This window comes from Phyllostomus hastatus, unplaced genomic scaffold, assembly GCF_019186645.2.
Source record: "Phyllostomus hastatus isolate PE091 unplaced genomic scaffold, TTU_PhHast_1.1 phas_scaffold_78, whole genome shotgun sequence".
Lineage (NCBI taxonomy): Eukaryota > Metazoa > Chordata > Mammalia > Chiroptera > Phyllostomidae > Phyllostomus > Phyllostomus hastatus.
The window spans coordinates 98,397,942-98,416,104 of record NW_025334041.1 but is presented as its reverse complement, the minus strand read 5'-3'; the positions used below and the strand labels follow the sequence as shown (position 1 = coordinate 98,416,104).

General features: G+C 33.2%; 1 protein-coding gene across 9 annotated transcripts in view; it reads right to left on the bottom strand.

The window, feature by feature from the left end:
- CCDC88A (coiled-coil domain containing 88A) overlaps nt 1–18,163 on the bottom strand; it is a 128,084-nt gene that overhangs the window by 40,347 nt on the left and 69,574 nt on the right. For all 9 annotated transcript variants that reach the window (XM_045827310.1, XM_045827312.1, XM_045827308.1 and 6 more), the window contains exons 10-15: nt 14,001–14,159; nt 12,423–12,569; nt 11,729–11,873; nt 6,794–6,978; nt 3,163–3,300; nt 896–1,966 (exon numbers count right to left, since the gene is read on the bottom strand). In XM_045827310.1, the coding sequence (XP_045683266.1) occupies nt 896–1,966; nt 3,163–3,300; nt 6,794–6,978; nt 11,729–11,873; nt 12,423–12,569; nt 14,001–14,159 (1,845 nt within the window). The remainder of the gene's footprint in view (nt 1–895; nt 1,967–3,162; nt 3,301–6,793; nt 6,979–11,728; nt 11,874–12,422; nt 12,570–14,000; nt 14,160–18,163) is intronic.

The following is an 18,163-nucleotide window of genomic DNA, read 5'->3' as shown; positions in this document are numbered from 1 at the left end:
GAAAAAAAATGAATTGCTTATAATGATCAGTCCCGATGCCTCTTTAGCAGAAATGCAGACTTTCCAATGTGACTTTCTACCAGAATGCTAAGATACTTTTCAACTGAACTTAAAGAGTTATCATATATAGTATAGTACAGGAATAGCAAAAAAGAACCAAGCAAGGTATCTTCCAATCTGCACCAACCATGTTTTACAAGACCTGTTGCCAATCTATTCCTATAAATTTCAGAATTCCTCTCAACACATACACCCAAGCCACTACCAAATGTTCAGTGTTGACCTTTAAGTTCAACCTGATTTGAATTCTTTTCTAGCTTAGAGATCAAAATTCATGGAACATTGGCATCTGAAAAATCTGGATTTGAATCTAGCAATCCAACTCTGCCATTTGTTAACTGTGTCATCCTGAGTAAATTACTTAATGTCTCTGAACCTCAGTTTTTTAATCTAATAGAAATAATATCTGTAAAAATTGGTCATAAAAATTATATAAATATATATAACTACAACTTATGAGGTCCTTAGCCCTGTATCTGACACACAGTTGGCAGTCAATAAATAGTGGCTATCATGCTTCCCTTTCTACTTAGTGTTCAGTAAGAGTCTTGATCAAATATTTTAATATAATGTTGAAGTAAAATTATGCTGTAATAAGTCAGATACCCCATGGAATCTTTATTAGTACAATTTCTTTAAAAATACAATTTATATGTACTTATTAGTTTAACAAAAGTAGGAAACTAGAAAATTGTCTCTACTTCTAATTCTAAATTTCTACTCTATAGCCATTAGCAGAAGATACACATTACTGATAGGTTCCAATAAAACTTGGAGAAGTCTTGAATTAAAAATATTTTTAAAATTTGCCTTAAATTTAGATGAACATACTTACCTCACGTAATGTAACCAAAGTTTTTATATCAATAGTTGCTCTTTTTACAAGCTCCTTATTTTCTTTCTCTAATTCTTTCAGACGAATGCAGGATTCTTTATAAATACCAATCTCTTTGAATAGAGTTTTGTTTTCTTTTTCCAAATTTCCAATTTTCACATTATTCTCTTCTAATGTGGTATCTTTTATTTCTGCTTGTTGTCGGAGTCTCTTATTTTCCTTTTCCAGTTGTTTCTTATCCTTTTCCAGTTGAGAAGTCTCTTGCTCTAATGACTTATTTTCTTTTTCTAGCTGTTCTAGTCTTTTGCTAGATATTTTTAACTCTTCTAGGTTTTTTTGCAATGTTTGATTTTCCATCTCTAAGTCTTGTAGTTCACTTTCTAATTGCTGAATTTTTTTATTGCTGTTCTCTAGAGCCTTCTGTAGCCTCTGATTTTCTGTATCTAAACCCTGGTAGCTAACTTCTAAGCGTTCTGTTTTCTTGAAAGAAGCTTTCATAAGCTCTAAACCCTTCTTAAGCTGCTCTTTTTCGCTTTCCAGTTCTTTATTTTCTAGTTGTAGCTGAGCCATTTTCATGCTTGCACACTTTAAAGATTCCACATTCCTTCGGAGTTCTAAGTTTTCCTCATCAAGTTGGGCATTCTCTTTCTCTAGGGATTCTAACTGAAAAGTAAGGTTTTTAAAGCTATCTAATCTTTTTTTAAATTTTCTATTTTCTCTTTCTAGCTCTGAATTTTCTTGTTCTAAGGCCTCAATTTTTTCACAGGTAATTTTTAAATTGGTTATTTTTTTCTGCAACAATTCATTTTCTTTTTCAAGATGATGCAATTCATTTTCAAGTTCTTCTGCTCGATCTCCTTTTTCTTTATAATGTTCCAATTCTTTTCTAATTTGTCTTTTTTCAAATTCAATCTTGCTTAGCTTGCTACTTGTTTCTTTGATAGATTCATGGAGAATTTTATTTTCTTTTTCAATGTCTTTCACCCTTGCTTCAGCACTTATCTGGGAGCGCTGCCTTAAGGAAGACACAGTTTGATTCAGATGTTCATTTTCCTGCTCCAATATTTTAATCTAATTTTAAAAAGGACAGGAGAGAATAAAAAATGAATTAAGAATTAAATATGTTAAATTATATAGTTATTCCCTTCCAAAAGCTAGTAGGGAAATCAGAACATAAAAGGGTGCTAGTATGTCTGATTTTTAATTCTGATAAACATTTACTGAGAGACCACTGTATACATGCACTGCCAACCAGGTCTTTAAGTTCATGTCTTTAGGGAGTTCATAGTATAAAGGAATGGGTAAGAGAAATGCATTTAATATCATTAAAAGTAATCTTCATATTATTTAATTGCACATTTGAAATTCAAACACGAATACAGGTGAAACATATGTACACACATATGTCCTTGAGGATATAAGCTTTTATTTTCACAAATAAATTTTGCAATGCCTATACATAGAAGGTTTCAGTAAATATTTGCTATATTGTACATGTGTATATCTATTCGTGTGTATGTGTGCATATTGATTCCCCAAAAGAATTCTAATTTGGAAACATCAAAATAACAAGCCCCTGTGGTACTTTGAAAACTAATCCATCCGATTCATGGCATGGCCTAATATAATAGTTCTAAAATTTAGCATGTTAAACAATCCCCTAAGAACCTGGTAAAAATACAGATTCATGCTCAGCTCTAGAATTTTTCTTCTGTAACTTTACAGAAATCTCTCTTTTTATAGGTGGCCTGAGGTCTAGACCTAGATAATATAAAACAAATCCCTTTACATCTAAAAAATAAATAGAAATTAAAAAATATCAAGTCAACCTATCCAGTTGTTTCCTCAAGAATAAAATGAGAATGACCAATAACTACTTGAAAATAAATTTGAATGGATCCAAGATGGTTGCTGCCACCACTTCTCCCTCTTTTAGTGGGGTCAGAGTACAGCTGCATTACTCTCCAACTCCACTCCCATTTCTCTCCAACTCCACTCCACAGCCATTTTCCACAGGCACTTCAAAGCACATGTACTGCAAAATTTTATATGAAATAATTATTAATCATACTGGAAATTTAAAAATTCTAATCTTACCCTTTAACTTTCCTAAAATAAACAGCATAGAAAGGGAGGTAAAATCTCACTTTAAAATCTAAAAAAATTCTAAAATATATCCTTTTAATATTATATGAATATTTCATTTGCATAAACTAACTTTTGTTAATAAATTTTAAAACACAATGCTTAATAAGAAATTTATGAACCTGTCTCTCTGAATTTTCTCTAAGTGTTTCAATGGTTTTTTCAAGCTGAGCCTTCTCCTTCATTAGATCCTTGCTTAAATTTTGACAATTCTGAAGACTTTGCTTTTCTTGAATAATCTCCTTTTCAAGAATTTCAACCTGGAGAAAATTAAATCACAAAACAATATATCATTAAGTATTTTAAAGCAGTTGTAAACATGTCAGAACAAAAGATAATCACTGAATTAAAGATAAAATACACTTTTAATACCTAAATAGTGAAATTTAAGAATTTGGTGGAGAAATTCAAGTAATATTCCATGATAATTTCATCAGTTATATGATATATGCAAACATTTTTCTTATCCTCTACATCTTTCTTATCCTACTATTCTACTATTATCTACATCTACTATTTTTCTTATCCTCTACATCTTTGAAGGCAAATTTCTACTTGTAAACAGGAAGACAAATTCAAGTGAATATATGATAATTATGTGTTATATGAAGATTGTACCAATCTTATTGAAAGGCTCTCTTGACTTGAGTGAATTTGTAAAGTAAAATTTTATAGTCAAGGAATTGTGGTGTACAAGAAGGAAGAAGAGAATATAAAAAGCAGGAAAGAAAAGATGAAAAGATGAAAAGATGGTGGTGTAAATTTAATGAGGAGACAAAAAGGGACTTGGTTTAAAATTTTAAAAAGGAAAGTAACACTGGAGAAAAACAGTCTGAACAAAACTCCAACAGAGCCCTGGCTGGCATAGCTCAGTGGATTGAACGTGGGCTGTGAACCAAAGCGTCGCAGGTTCGATTCCCAGTCAGGGCACATGCTTGGGTTGCAGGCCATGACCCCCAACGACCCCACATTGATGTCTCTCTCTCTCTTTCTCCCTCCCTTCCCTCTCTAAAAATAAATAAAATAAAATCTTAAAAAAAAATTTATATTCTGGATTTAAATTTATTTTCACTTATTTCATTATATCTTAAAGATATAGTAAAGTATGTAGTTAGTAAGTGTAAATATGAAAAAGTAAATTTAAGTTCAAAATACGCTATATCATTTGATTTCCCCATTATTACAGAACATATTCAAACCACATAATTAAAAAAATAAAGATGAAATTTAGCTATATAAAATATTCCACTTCAAGTTTAAATATTACTTAAATCTTTATATCAGTAGTAAAGAACTTTATATTTTAACATCAATGGAAGATAACCACACATAGAAAATAATCTTCCAATAACATCTCAAAAGCATCAAGTCACAAATCTTATCCAGTAACTCAACTCAACATTAATTTACATGTTTGGGAAGCTTTTAGTTATTAATAATTAATTAATCTGGATCTCCAATTATAAATTAAAATATATGGGTAACATTTAATTAAATTCATTTGTTGTTTTACATTAGTGGAATTCAAGTGAAATATTATAAAAGACATCTTTTAGCTAATGAATTTATCAGCAATTGTTAGAATCACTAAGAGTTTACTAACTTAGACTTCAAAAATAAACTTCAAAATTAAATTATAATTTACAGATTCAATTATAATGACAAACAAAATAAAACTGTTCCAAGTTCTAAATTGACGACTCTTACTTTAACACTATACTGTCAAATTCTTCAAAATTATTTGGCTAATAGACTTAATAAATGTTCTAAAGAGTAAAACTCTTGCAATATCAAGGAGTCTATTCGCATTAGTTAAGGCAGTGCTCAAAGCATGGTTCCAAAACAGCAGAATGAGCATTACCAAGGAACATCTTAGGAATGAGAATTCTTAGCCCTCACTCCAAACCTACCAAAGAAACCAGAAACTCCAGGCATCAGGCTCAGTGATCTGTGTTTTAACAAGTCCTATAGGTGACTCTGATGTATACTATAGTTCAAAAATCACTGGTCTAAAGGTTAGGGAGATTTTTATAATGAAGTCTAGAAACCCAGAATCTACCAAAGGAAAAACACATGGCTAGGAGCTGAGAACATTTTTCATCACAGAAAACAAGGAAGCTCCCACAGAGTGCTAAGATTGTGTCCTAAGGATTCAGAGGCAGCTTCATTGGGACACTAGAAAAATGTGGTAGGATTGACACTTTAAATATTCTTAAATCCATGAGTTCATAATGACACTAAAACGAACAACAAACTCACTCAATTATCTCAGGGGGATATCAGAAAACAAGTTTTTTATTAGGAAACTGGTAAATAATGGAATAAGACCAAACATTCATCATGCTTTTCCCATAAGAACTGTTCCTAGACTAACCAATGGTGTTTTCTTTAAACCAGTTTTGTTTAAACTTTTAAAACTTTAAGTTTTTCTTTATAAAAATAACTGTAGCTACCACATTAAGAGGGGATGATATAATTAGAAAATCAGGATTTTACAATCTCTGATTAAATTAAAGGATCCAAGAACATGATTTTCCATGACATCTAACATCACAAAAAGAGGCACAACCAAACATGTGCCTCTTGATTGCAATATATACATACTCCATATGAATGTGCTTACTATTGGGTTGGCCAAAAAGTCTGCTTAGTTTTTTTTATAATGTAAAAGAAACATTTTTCATTTTCACCAATAACTTTAATGATTTGGATATTTTGAGTGTCGGCTATCTCCCATGTGAGTAGTAGATAGGCCAGGGGAGCTGCTCAACATCTTCCAAGGCGTGAGACAGCCCCACCGCAAAGAACTATTTGGCCAAAATGTCAATGGTAGCAAGAAACCTCACAAACCACTTTTGACACGTTTGATCAGTCACAGCACCTTCTCCATAAACTGCACAAATGTTATGTGTTTCAGTTGGAATTTGAAATAATAGCATACTATGCTGTAAATGTGTATTTTCTTCCATCTTTAATATTAAAATAACTGCACAAAAATTCAACAATTTTGATAAGTTTTTAAATGCATGCCGATATGATAGCTGTCACAATATATTATAAAAAATTGTTTCAAATGAAGTAAAAGACAACTAAGCACTACTAGAAAAAACTACACCAACTTTTTGGCCGACCCAATAAAAACTATGGTTAAATCTACAGTAAACAGCTAATGTAAGCAACAAGAAGAATGCAGTCAGAAAAATCTATGTTGTGCAGAAACTCAGACAAAGAACCTGGTTTCCTCAACAAAAAAATTGCTAAGAAAAAAGAGTAAACCTATAGACTAAAAAAGACTTAAGCTCACAATTGACTAAATTGACTGTTAAGATCTCATTTGGATTCAGATTAGAACAAAGTGTAAATAAAAACATAATAGAATTGAAGAAATTAAAATGCTGACAAAAATTATTGATTTTTAAAGTATGATGTCATTGTTCTTGATTTTTAAAAAATTTCTTAATTTTTAGAGATATATACTGAGATATTTGTTGGTGAAATGATACCATATCTAGAAATTACTTCAAAATCATCTGGTGGTTGTAGAGAGAGTGACAGATGGATTTAAGTTAATAATTGTCGAAGCTGAATAATGAGTATAGGCATTCTTTTACTTTACATTTCTGTATGTTAAAATTTCCATAAGTTAAAATAACTGAGGGCACATTAAAAACTGGAAAATAAATGTTTTAGTATAGTACTATTTATTTATACTTTTATGAACATTTTAAACATTAAATATTAATTGTTATTTACCTTTTTACTTAGTCTTTGATTTTCTTTTTCAATTTTCAGTATTTTGGAAGTGTTACCTTCTGCAGAATCCATAGTACCCCGAAGCTCTTCTATGGTTTTTGTCAGACTCTGGTTTTCCATCTCCAACTTTAATAACCTACTTGATGTCAACTCACTCACCTCGTGGCCCAATGACTTTTGTGGTGCTATAATATTGAAAAATATGTCATCAGTAAAACTATGTTTACTACTCTTTACTTTATAATACTGAGTGCACATGCAGTACATCACCTGATCCTTAAACATATAAAAAATTTTATAAAGTCATATAAGACAGACACAATGGAAAATACAGACAGATAAGAGATAGGTAAATCTTGAATTTTTAATGAATCCATAAGCATTCCTGTGGTGGGGAAAAAGTCACAAAATTCAGACTGAAGAGACTGGAGTTCCACGAGAAATCAACTACTTGACAATACAAAGCCTCTTTAACGTCAAAAAGTCTTAGGTTACTTATATAAAATATAGTTATGGTCCTGTGGATCTCATAGTCACATGTGGCTGAAATAACAAATATAAAGCGTACCCTATGCCACACTTTTAAAAATTAAAGGAAGATAGCTTGAGGGAAAAAATTCTAATCTGATCCTGGGACAAGTGTATATTGACAAGACAATATACACTGGGCACCTTGAAAGAATCTTTCTTTAAAGGATCCGCGCTAAATTCTGGCTAAAGAGTAACATCTACTGGATAAAGAGTAACATTTTGTCAAGTAAATGGCAACATCACATGTTTTAAAATAAGAAAACTCAGTCTCTATTTCTATGAATGATGCTCTCCAGAAAGCTGAAAATAATTATTTTTAATAACCTTATAATAGACTCATTGAATATTTTGATAATGCAAAAATATTAGGATTTACAAATGAACTATAATGCCTAGAATTTATTTTAAAATTCTAGATTTTAGGACAGGAAATGAATAGAACTATGGCAGGGCATTTCTAGGTCTGCCTACTTAAAAAATTTTTTTAAATCTTCACCTGAAAATATGTTTTTATTGAATTTTAGAGAGGAAGGGAGAAAGGGGAAAAAGAGGGAGAGGGAAAGTGAAATGGAAAGGGAGAGTGGGGAGCTAGAAAGACAGACACATCAATTGGTTCTCTCTTGTATGTAACCCAATCTACAATCTAAATATGTATCCTGACCAAGATTGGAACCTGCAACCTTTTGGTGTACAGAGGATACTCCAACTAACTGAACAACCCAGCCATGGTTAGGTCTGTCTGCTTTTGTGTATGTTTGAAATTCTCTACCTTAAAAAACCAAAGAAATACACACACACAAAACTCCATACAGCCTCATAAGCACAGACTGTTTACAAAATTAGGTACAATAAAATATTCACCAGAATTTTATGTAAAGAAAGCCTCAGTTCTTATTTCCAGCTTTTGTCCTAGTCGGCATACTGTTATCTTTCATTAAAAACTAATATACTAGATAGTCACTGACTTTCAAAATTCCATCAGTTGTCCAAGTCTTCTTTAGTAAAACTGTAGTTCATGATTTGCAGTCATGAATTACAAATTAATGAGATTAGACACTAAAATACATGATATACCTCAATAATATTTTCAATACTATGAGCATGCTTCACAGAAGCTTCAAGGCAGGCTATAAAGAATTAAAAAGGATAATTATAACACATTTTTAACATGAAAGAATGCTTATTATTATAATCTTAGGTGCAAAAAGGAACTGAATTATGTGTTTACATTAATATGAAATAACTGTGTGTGGAAAAGGTCTAGAAGCAAGGTTTTTGACATGTGAAAAAGATTTAAGAAATCATTAGTGCATTTGATTTCGTCCTTTAAATTTTTCCACTTCACAAATTTTCTAGAAAGTTCCTTGAATATTAAAAAAAATGACATTAAAATGAATATTCAGGTATATGACCTCAGCTAAGACAAACTGCAAAACAATATGATATAATGATCATAATACTTCTTAACATTTACTTCTGGCCAAGACAGAGGCATAGGTAGATACACTTTGCCTCCTGGCACAACCAAAAGAAGGGCAACAATAAATTTAAAAACAAACAACAACCAAATGGCCAGAAAAACATTTGCGTGGAAGTCCAACAACCAAGTAGTTAAAGAAGAAACATTCATCCAGACAGTAGGAGGGGCAGAGACAGGCAGCCAGGGTGGAGAGGACACAGAGGTCCCACATTTGCGTGCCAAAAAACCAGGAGCAACAACCGGGGAATGAGACAGACTGTGCAACCCAGGGGTCCAGCATGGGGAAATAAGGCCCTGGCAAATACCTAATGCTCTGTCCCTTACAACATAAATACACAGGATGAAACAATAAAATATGGCATAGATGAAAGAATGGAACAAAGCTCCAAAAATAAAGCTAAGTGTTCAAGAGATAGCCAACCTATCAGATGCACAGTTCAAAACTCTGGTAATAAGAACACTCACAGAAATGGTTGATTATAGTCGCAAAATGCAAAAGTAAAGGCGATGAAAAATGAAATGAAGAAAAAAATATATGGAACCAATAGTGAAGGGAAGGAAACCAGGACTCAAAACAATGATTTGGAGCAGAAGGAAGAAATAAACATTCAACTGGAACAAAATGAAGAAACAAGAATTCAAAAAAATGAGGAGAGGCTTAAGAACCTCTGGGACAACTTTAAGTGCTTCAATGTCCGAATCATAGAGGTGCTGGACAAAGAGGAAGAGAAAGAACAAGAAATCAAAAACATATTTGAAAACATAATGAAGGAGAAGTTCCCCAACCTGGCAAAGGAAATGCACTTCCAGGAAGTCCAGGAAGCTCAGAGTCCCAAACAAGTTGGACCCAAGGAAGCACAGACCAAGGCACACCATAACGACATTACCAAAGATGAAAGACAAGGAAAGAATCTTAAAAGCAGCAAAAGGAGACAGTTACCTACAAAGGAGTTCCCATAAAGCTATCAGCTGATTTCTCAAAAGAAACCTTGCAGGCAAGAAGGGGTTGGAAAGGAGTATTCAAAGTCATGAAAGGTAAGGACCTACATTCAAGATTGCTCTATCCAGCAAAACTTTCATTTAGAATGGAAGGGCAGATAAAGTGCTTCTCAGATAAGGTCAAGTTAAAGGAGTTCATCATTCCCAAGCCCTTATTATACAAAATGTTAAAAGGACTTATCTGAGAAAAAGAAGATAAAAAATATGAAAAGTAAAATGACAATAACTCACAAGTATCAATAACTGAACCTAAAACAAAAACAAAAACTAAGCAAACAACTAAAACAGGAACAGAATCACAGAAATGGAGATCACATGGAGGGTTATCAGTGGGAGGAGGGAATGAGGGAAAAGATACAAGGAGTAAGAAGCATAATTGGCAGGCACAAAATAGACAGGGGGAAGTTAAGAATAGTATAGAAAATGGAGAAGCCAAAGAACTTATATATACAACCCATGGACATGAACAAAGGTGGGAAGGGGGAATGCTGGTGGGAGGGGGAGTGCAGGGTGGAAGGGTTAAAGGGGAGAAAAAAATGGGACAACTGGGATAATGGGACAACTATAAGAGCATAATCAATTATATATATATATATATAAAAAAAAAAGAATTCTTAACATTCAAATGCTTACAATATACCAGGAATTTTTCTGAGGATCTTCAGTATTAAGAAATTCAATCCTCACAACAACCCTACAAGGTACTTACTATTATTGTCCTCACTTAACAGATGATGAAACTGTTTAATGGTGCAATTTGATCTACTTTATAAGCAGAAAACATTTAAGTCTAAGCTGCTTTCTTTGTAACTAAATTCACAAGGAACATAATAAAAAAGAGTTCCACAAGTATTTTAAGTAACAGATCTCAGAATTCACTGAATATAATTTACTATGTAAGGAATTTACATGGAGTCCTAGAAATTGGAATTAAGTTCTCAAGTGTAAAACTAGAAAAAGCCTAATGATAATAAGAGTCATCTGTAGAAGTAATTATTCTGAAAAAACAAAAAACAAAAACAAACAAAAAAACCACAACAGACTATAAACTACTTTTGAACCTTACATCTACCTCACCTCTATATCCTCAGGGCCTTGTATAATATTCTACACATAGTAGGTGCTTAATAACTATCTGCTGAAGGAAGGAAGGCATATGGAATAATCTGATATTAGGTAACTAGGAATTACAGAACCTGTCTAACTGAAATGTGACCTCAGCGTATTTTCAATAAAGTGTATCAGTATTAGCATAAGCAGAACTGTAAGCCAAACAACTGTATTGCATGTATATGCCTAGCTTCAGACAGAACACAAGTCAATAGTGGAGCTTAGGAAAAAAGAGCCTATTTGGGGTGGTGGGGGAAAATATTCATTATCTCCAGGGTACAATGGGGACTGGATGGTGGGTAGGTATAATCCTAAAATGGAGATTATATATACTGATGAAAGTAGCCATGAAGATCCTTAACTTGTTAATATGTTCTAGCTACATATTCACCTAAAACTCTTCTATGTTTTGACTTCCTATTTAGGTTGACTACAGTCAAAAAACATGCTGTCCAGCTAATATGACTTTTCTGTTATATTTAGTAGATGGCCATTTCTCAAAGTAAATTAATAAATTGGCATTCCAGTTTCTTGTGATACTAACATAAAATAATGCCTAAACAACTGATCAAATCTGTTATTGCACTCAAAAAGTTTGGTTGTAAGACATGCTTTGCTTATCTGATTATTTTTATAAACAGACCCAGGAATGTGGAAATAACATATTACTCTGTGAAATCATATCTATAGGAGAGCTGGCCTTCTGAGACATCTCCACCTGGGGAAAATAACTGCAATAAAATATCCAGAAATGTAAGCATAAATACATTTTATTGATTCATCAATTCATTTAAATAAAACAAAACTGGGAATACCTTCGGAAAGCTCAGTAGTTCTGGATATTTGTTCCAATTCCCAGCCAAGATGTAATGATTCATCCATACTTTGCTTTTGTGCCATTTCCAAAGTCATATTTTCTTCCATTAATTCTTCAATCTTTTTTCTATCCATATCTCGTTCCTTTTTTTGTTGGCAGGAAGTAGAGAGAGAAAGGAAAGCTAAGAAATAGTACAATTTAAAGCTAATATTTTATTACTTATAACTTTTATTTATCAGAAACTGAGTAATATGAGGACAAATTTTGAGTTGCTTAACATTTTCCCAGTTTTAAGGAAATAACCAGGTATTATAATTACTACTGGTCATCATAATGACCAGGTGTCTGATCTTCTTTTAAAGTGAGGTTGAAGACACTGAAAACTGTTCTTCATAGTCAATATACAGGTTTAGCAATGTAGCAAAAGATTCTGATCCAATGCTAAATAGTTTTATTTCAGTATTTTAAAGGCATGTTTACATAATACTTCTAGAGTTTTTTAAAAAATAGAAGACAAAAAGTAATAACACCCCCCCATAACAAAAGTAAAAATTTTTACTACTCGTGTGTTCATAAAAAATTGGAAGCACTCACTTTACCTAATCTCTTCTTTGTTAAAGTATCTAGGACACCAACCATGCTTTGCCATTATACGGAAATTAGATGTAACTTATCTTCTTTACAGTACTTACCATTTCCATATCATGCAGTTTAGCCTTCAGTTGTAAATTCTCTTTTTCTAATTCATGTAATTTATCAGAACGAGCTCGAGTTCCTTCTAATTGGTCTTCCAACATGGTTTTTGTTTCCAATAAAACTTGATTGTCTTCTTTTAATTCCTATAAATATTTCAAATCGGCTTTTCAATCACAAACAAGGTATTATCTATTAATTTTTTAAAGTTCTGAAACATACAAATTCTTGATTGACATTATTGTCTTTATCAATAATTCTATGCAAGAGTAAAGCTACTAAGTCATAAAAATACAATTGGTGTTTTCTTGGCTTTACTCCCCTCCTTCCAAATTTAAGCTATTATGCAAACAAAATATTCAATACTTCTATTAGAATGTGTGATACTACTACAATTTCACATGAATTGCCAGGGTACATTTAATCACAATGAAAAAAAAAAACAACTAAGTATAGAATAGACTTGCAGATAGTTAAGACACAAATCTCCACAGAAACAGGGCTTAATTTATTTGCTGAAATAGATTTTAAGTTTCTTTCCACTTAAACTATAACTTGAATGTAAAGGGTTTGGGATTTTTGAGTAAAATTCCAAGACTTGAACTAATACTCACATAAATAATAATCATCTTGAGAACATGTTTAAAATCCCTATATCCATTTAGAAGACAAATTTGTCTTGCTAAGTTATATGCCTGTTTATGAACTAATGTCAAGAGAAAGTATATTAAAACAATGGCATCTTATAAGGACTCCTTAACAGTATCATGCATACACTCGTTTAAAAATTGGCAAAGAATTAACATGCATCTTATATTTGTAGTATATTTGGTCTATTTTTGATAACTTTCAGGCTCAAATGTTTTATTTTCTCTTATAATGTTCTCACTTCTTAATTTTTGCATACTCCTTCCTTCTTATTGCCATAATTATGACCAAAAGCTCTCCTGTTTGCAGACAATGAAGAAATTAACTAGGAAAGGAAAAAAAAGATGCATATGCAAGGATTATCAAAATTTTGCTGTCAAACTCAACTTCATACAACACTGTATGGTAATCATTAAGTAGTGAAAACTGTTCCATCTCATTTGCTTATATAAGATGTTTATATGATCTGTTGAGAGAGAGACAGAGAGAAAAAGGTGAGTGCACGCACACAAACAGCTGTGCCCACACAAGCACCTTCATTGATCCCAATTTAGCATTCTGAGTTGAGAATGAATCAGCAATATGTTTGCTTTTACTTCTAGGATCAAGTTTGAAATTAGTAGCAAAATAAATACTTTATTTTGACTATGAGGGAAGGACTTCAAATGTTGGCTCTACCTATAATGCTAAATAAAGGGTTAATGAAAGAATAGCTCCAAAGGGTTAAACAAAATTAATAATATCCAAATATCCCTTTTAAAATTTCTAGGCAATATGCTGATCTATCATAAAATAAACATCTAAAGGTATTTACAGCTTGCTAAACATTTCAAGAGCTCCATTCATTTATTATGTACATTTTCACTGCATTTTAAAAATCATAACATTTCTAAAGAAATATTGTGAATGGTTTTTACTATGCAACATACCTCAACTCTTGCCTTATAAAATTCAATGTCATGTAGCCTTTCTTTATATCTACAGACTTCACTTTCAAGCTTATCAACTCTGATTGCCTTCTCTCGAAGTGCATCTAATTCATCTCGGTACATTCTCGCAGAACGAGCATCTGAAAGCAAATTCATGTTCTAAAAATAAAGAAATATTAATATTTTTAATATTATTCTCTATTCTCAAATCGATAATTCTTGGTTGCACAACCTGATGAATCTACTAGAAAAATCAGTAACTTGTATACTTTAAAAGTGTGAATTTTGTGGTATGTAAATTATACCTTGATTAACTTTGTTTTTTAAAATGGAGAGATATAAAGCCTTTTTCTAAACAAAGAATAAAAAGTATTTTAAACATATGTGTTTATAAACAGTATACAAACCTATGTTTATATACAAATTTTTATATAATGTGTGTCAGGAATATAAAAACTATTCAGAATGTTTTAAAATAAGTTAACCTCTACCTAAAATAATCATTTGCCATTAATTTAAGGGTAAAAAAAGTTAACTTTAAAGTACAGGACAGTAAAAACATAAAATAGACAAAATTGATCATTAGTTACTTTAGAGAAATGATGGTTCTATTCAGATATGCTGTAACATATTAAAATCCTGATTTTTAAAAGACTTCCAAGTAAAATGATCAGTGCATATAATTATTGCATATCTTAATGCTATTTGGGGCAAACATTAAAATTCAACCTTTTAAAGCCTTCTTGTAATCCTTAATCCTTTAGAACAGTAATTATCAAAGTGTGATCCAGGGACACCTGTGCTTTCTTGACACCCTTTCAGGGAGTTTATGTGGCCAAACCTATTTTCATAACAATTCTAAGGCAGTATTTTCCTTTTCCACTCTCATTCTCTCTCATGAGGAGGGCACAGGAGAATTTCCCAAGGGCTACATGGCATGTGGTATCTTAACAGAATGAACACAGAAATAGTTACAAGAATGTAGTAGACTTTAATTAAGCCAGGTATTAGAGATTTGAGGACTCCCAGTCAAGATGGTAGTGCAGGTAGACATGGCTCTCCTCTTTGCACAACCACATCAAAATTACAACTAAAATATAGAACAATCACTCAGAACTGACAGAAATCATGCTGAATCGAAGCCCAACAACTATGGAATTAAAGAAACCACACAAAGGGCACACCTTGAGTACCCAGCTTGGGAGAAAGGAGAGGCTGTGCCATTGGATCCTACACGACATCTACTATATTAGGCCATGCTACCTATAGTCATAGCATCTCTACCTAATACACAGAAACAAACACAAGGAGGGTGCCAAAATGAGCAGGCAAACAAACATGGCCCAAATGAAAGAACAGGTCAAAACTCTAGAAAAAGAGCCAAACAAAATGGAAATAAGTAATTTACCAAATGTAGAGTTCAAAACACTGGTTATAAAGATGCTCAAGTAACTTAGTGAGGACCTTCAACAGCATAAAAAAGATCCAGTCAGAAACAAAGGATACACTAATTGAAATAAAAAACAATTTACAGGGAAACAACAGTAGAGTGGATGAAGCCAAGAATAAAATTACTGATTTGGAACATAAGGAAGCAAAAGACAACCAATCAGAACAACAAGAAGAAAAAAGGATCCAGGAGAAAAAAAGAAGAGGATAGTATAAGTAGCCTCTGGGACAACTTCAAACACTCCAACACTCATATCATAGGGGTGCCAGGAGGAGGGCAGAAAGAGCCAGAAATGGAAAATCTATTTGAAAAAACAGTGAAAGAAAACCTTCCTAATTTGGTAAAAGAAAAAGACATGCAAGTCCAGGAAGCACACATAGTTTTAAAGAAGATGGATGCAAAGAGGCCCACTTTAAGACATATCATAATTAAAATGCCAAAGGTTAAAGATAAAGAGAGAATCTTAAACACAGCAAGAGAAAAGCAGATAATGACCCTGCAAAGGAGTTTCCTTAAGACTGTCAGCTGATTTCCCAAAGGAAACTTTGCAGGCTAGAAGGGACTGGCAAGAAATATTGCCAGTCATTCTCAAAGTCATGAGAAGCAGAGACCTACAGCCAAGATTGCTCTACCTAGCAAAACTATCATTTAGAATCAAAGGGAAGATAAAAGACTTCCCAGACAAGAAAACAGTAAAGGAGTTCATCTTCACCAAACCATTATTAAATGAAATGTTAAAGGGACTTATCTAAGAAAAGAAGATCAAAACTATGAGCGATAAAATGGCAGAAATACATATCTATCAACAACTGAATCTAAAAAACAAACGAAGCAAACAAGAAGAACAGAGATGGGATTATGGGTATGGAATGTGCTTTGATGGTTGCCAGATGGGAAGGAGGTGCTCAGAGAATGGGTGAAGAAGTGAGGGCATTAAGAAGTACAAATAAGTAGTTACAGAATAGCCACTAGGATGTAAAGTTCAGTACAGGAAATGCAGTGGCCAAAGAACTTATATAAATAACCCATGGACATGAACAATGGTGTGGGGATTACCTGAGGGAGTGGAGGTTGCTAGATGGAGGGGAAAAAATCAGGACAACTATAATGGCATAATCATTAAAACATAATTGTTTTAAAAAAGAGATATGTAAAATGTAAAAGAGTACCATTCTAATATTTGTTTTGTTTTGTAAAATAATGGTTATTTAGTTAAAATATGAATATATGTTAATATGAAATGGGTTGAGTATTATTTTGAAGTGAATTAATATTTTTAAAATTCTTAGTTGTAATTCCTAATATAGTAAGTACCAGTTTATTGAATCCTTAATTTTTAAAAGTAAAAGAGAGTCTTGAGACCAGATTAAGAACCACCATTTTAGAGAAAACACAGATACTAAAAGCACTGCTACCAAGAAGTAGAAGAACAGCCACTGCTTATCTAGAAATAAAGATTATGATGTACAGTTTCATACAACTAGAAAGGCCTGCATTTATCACACCACACGTGCAGTATTCCCTGAAGTTAAATGGCAGGTTAAGGGAAGTAAGGGGAAGAAAATTGTCCAGGCTTACCCCAATTCATACCATTCACTATCGCCCAATTAAAACAAACCACTATGGAGTGACTTTAAAAAGTAAATTCTTAAACATATCTTGGTTAAAGATGAAAAACACACACACAAAACTAGTAAAAAATGATGATTTTTAAAAGTTAAAGTTTTTATCTTATTTAATAGGATAAAATTGAAAATTAAAAAGCATTGTGTCATATACAAGTTAACATAAAGCACCATTGGAGAGTGGAGACCTAGGGAAATGTACATAAAACAGCCCTAATTTTACAGTAGAGCCATGTAGCTTCTGTAGGAGGGTGCAGCCAGGGGGTCCCTAAAATAAGGATTTGTAATGGGGTCCAGAACTCAAGGTGTCCAGGAAATATTAGAAAGATATATAGGATGTCCTCATCCTCCACCACAGGTGTGGGTTGGGGGAAGGGACACATGGAGCGGGGCCATTCACAGCTGTTTTGCACAGCAACTAACCTTTGCAGCTAACCTCTGGCATGGTCATTTAACACATCTATAACCTTTAACTGGTTGCATAAATATGTTAAATAGCTGTGGCCATGCTCTGAGCCAGGGGGATGGAAGGAACTTCCCCCCAAGATGTAACTGGGAGGCAATTCCCCCTAGTTACAGCACTTGGGTGAGAGCTTGGAGATGATTTGGCTCCACGACATGGGGCCACCCCTGCGCAGACTCATAATAAAGCCCAGTAAAGCTGGAAGGATATTTAAACCCAGACTCGAAAGCCATCGAAAAGAAGCATGTGGCTGCAGCCATGAAAGGAGGACTACACACTTTTGGCACAGGGGGACCCCCCACGCCCTGCAGCCATGAGAAGAATCACCACGCAGCTTTAGCAGAGAACCACCATGTAGCTTTAGCAAAGAATCATCATGCAGCTTCAGCAGAGAACCACCATGAGGCTTTAGCTGGAGATCCTGGCAACACAGCGAATGGTGCTGAGAACCGAGGAAGGCCTACCAGCTAAGCATGGATTACTGGGAAGAACTGGGAGCTGCTTGAGCCATGGATTTCTATTTCTTTCCCTGAGATATGGTATCCCAGACTGGGCAAAGGGGGGAAGGAAGGACTGTGTGTGTTTGTGGGTGTTTTAAGGGACTTTGGGATTCTAACAAAGACAT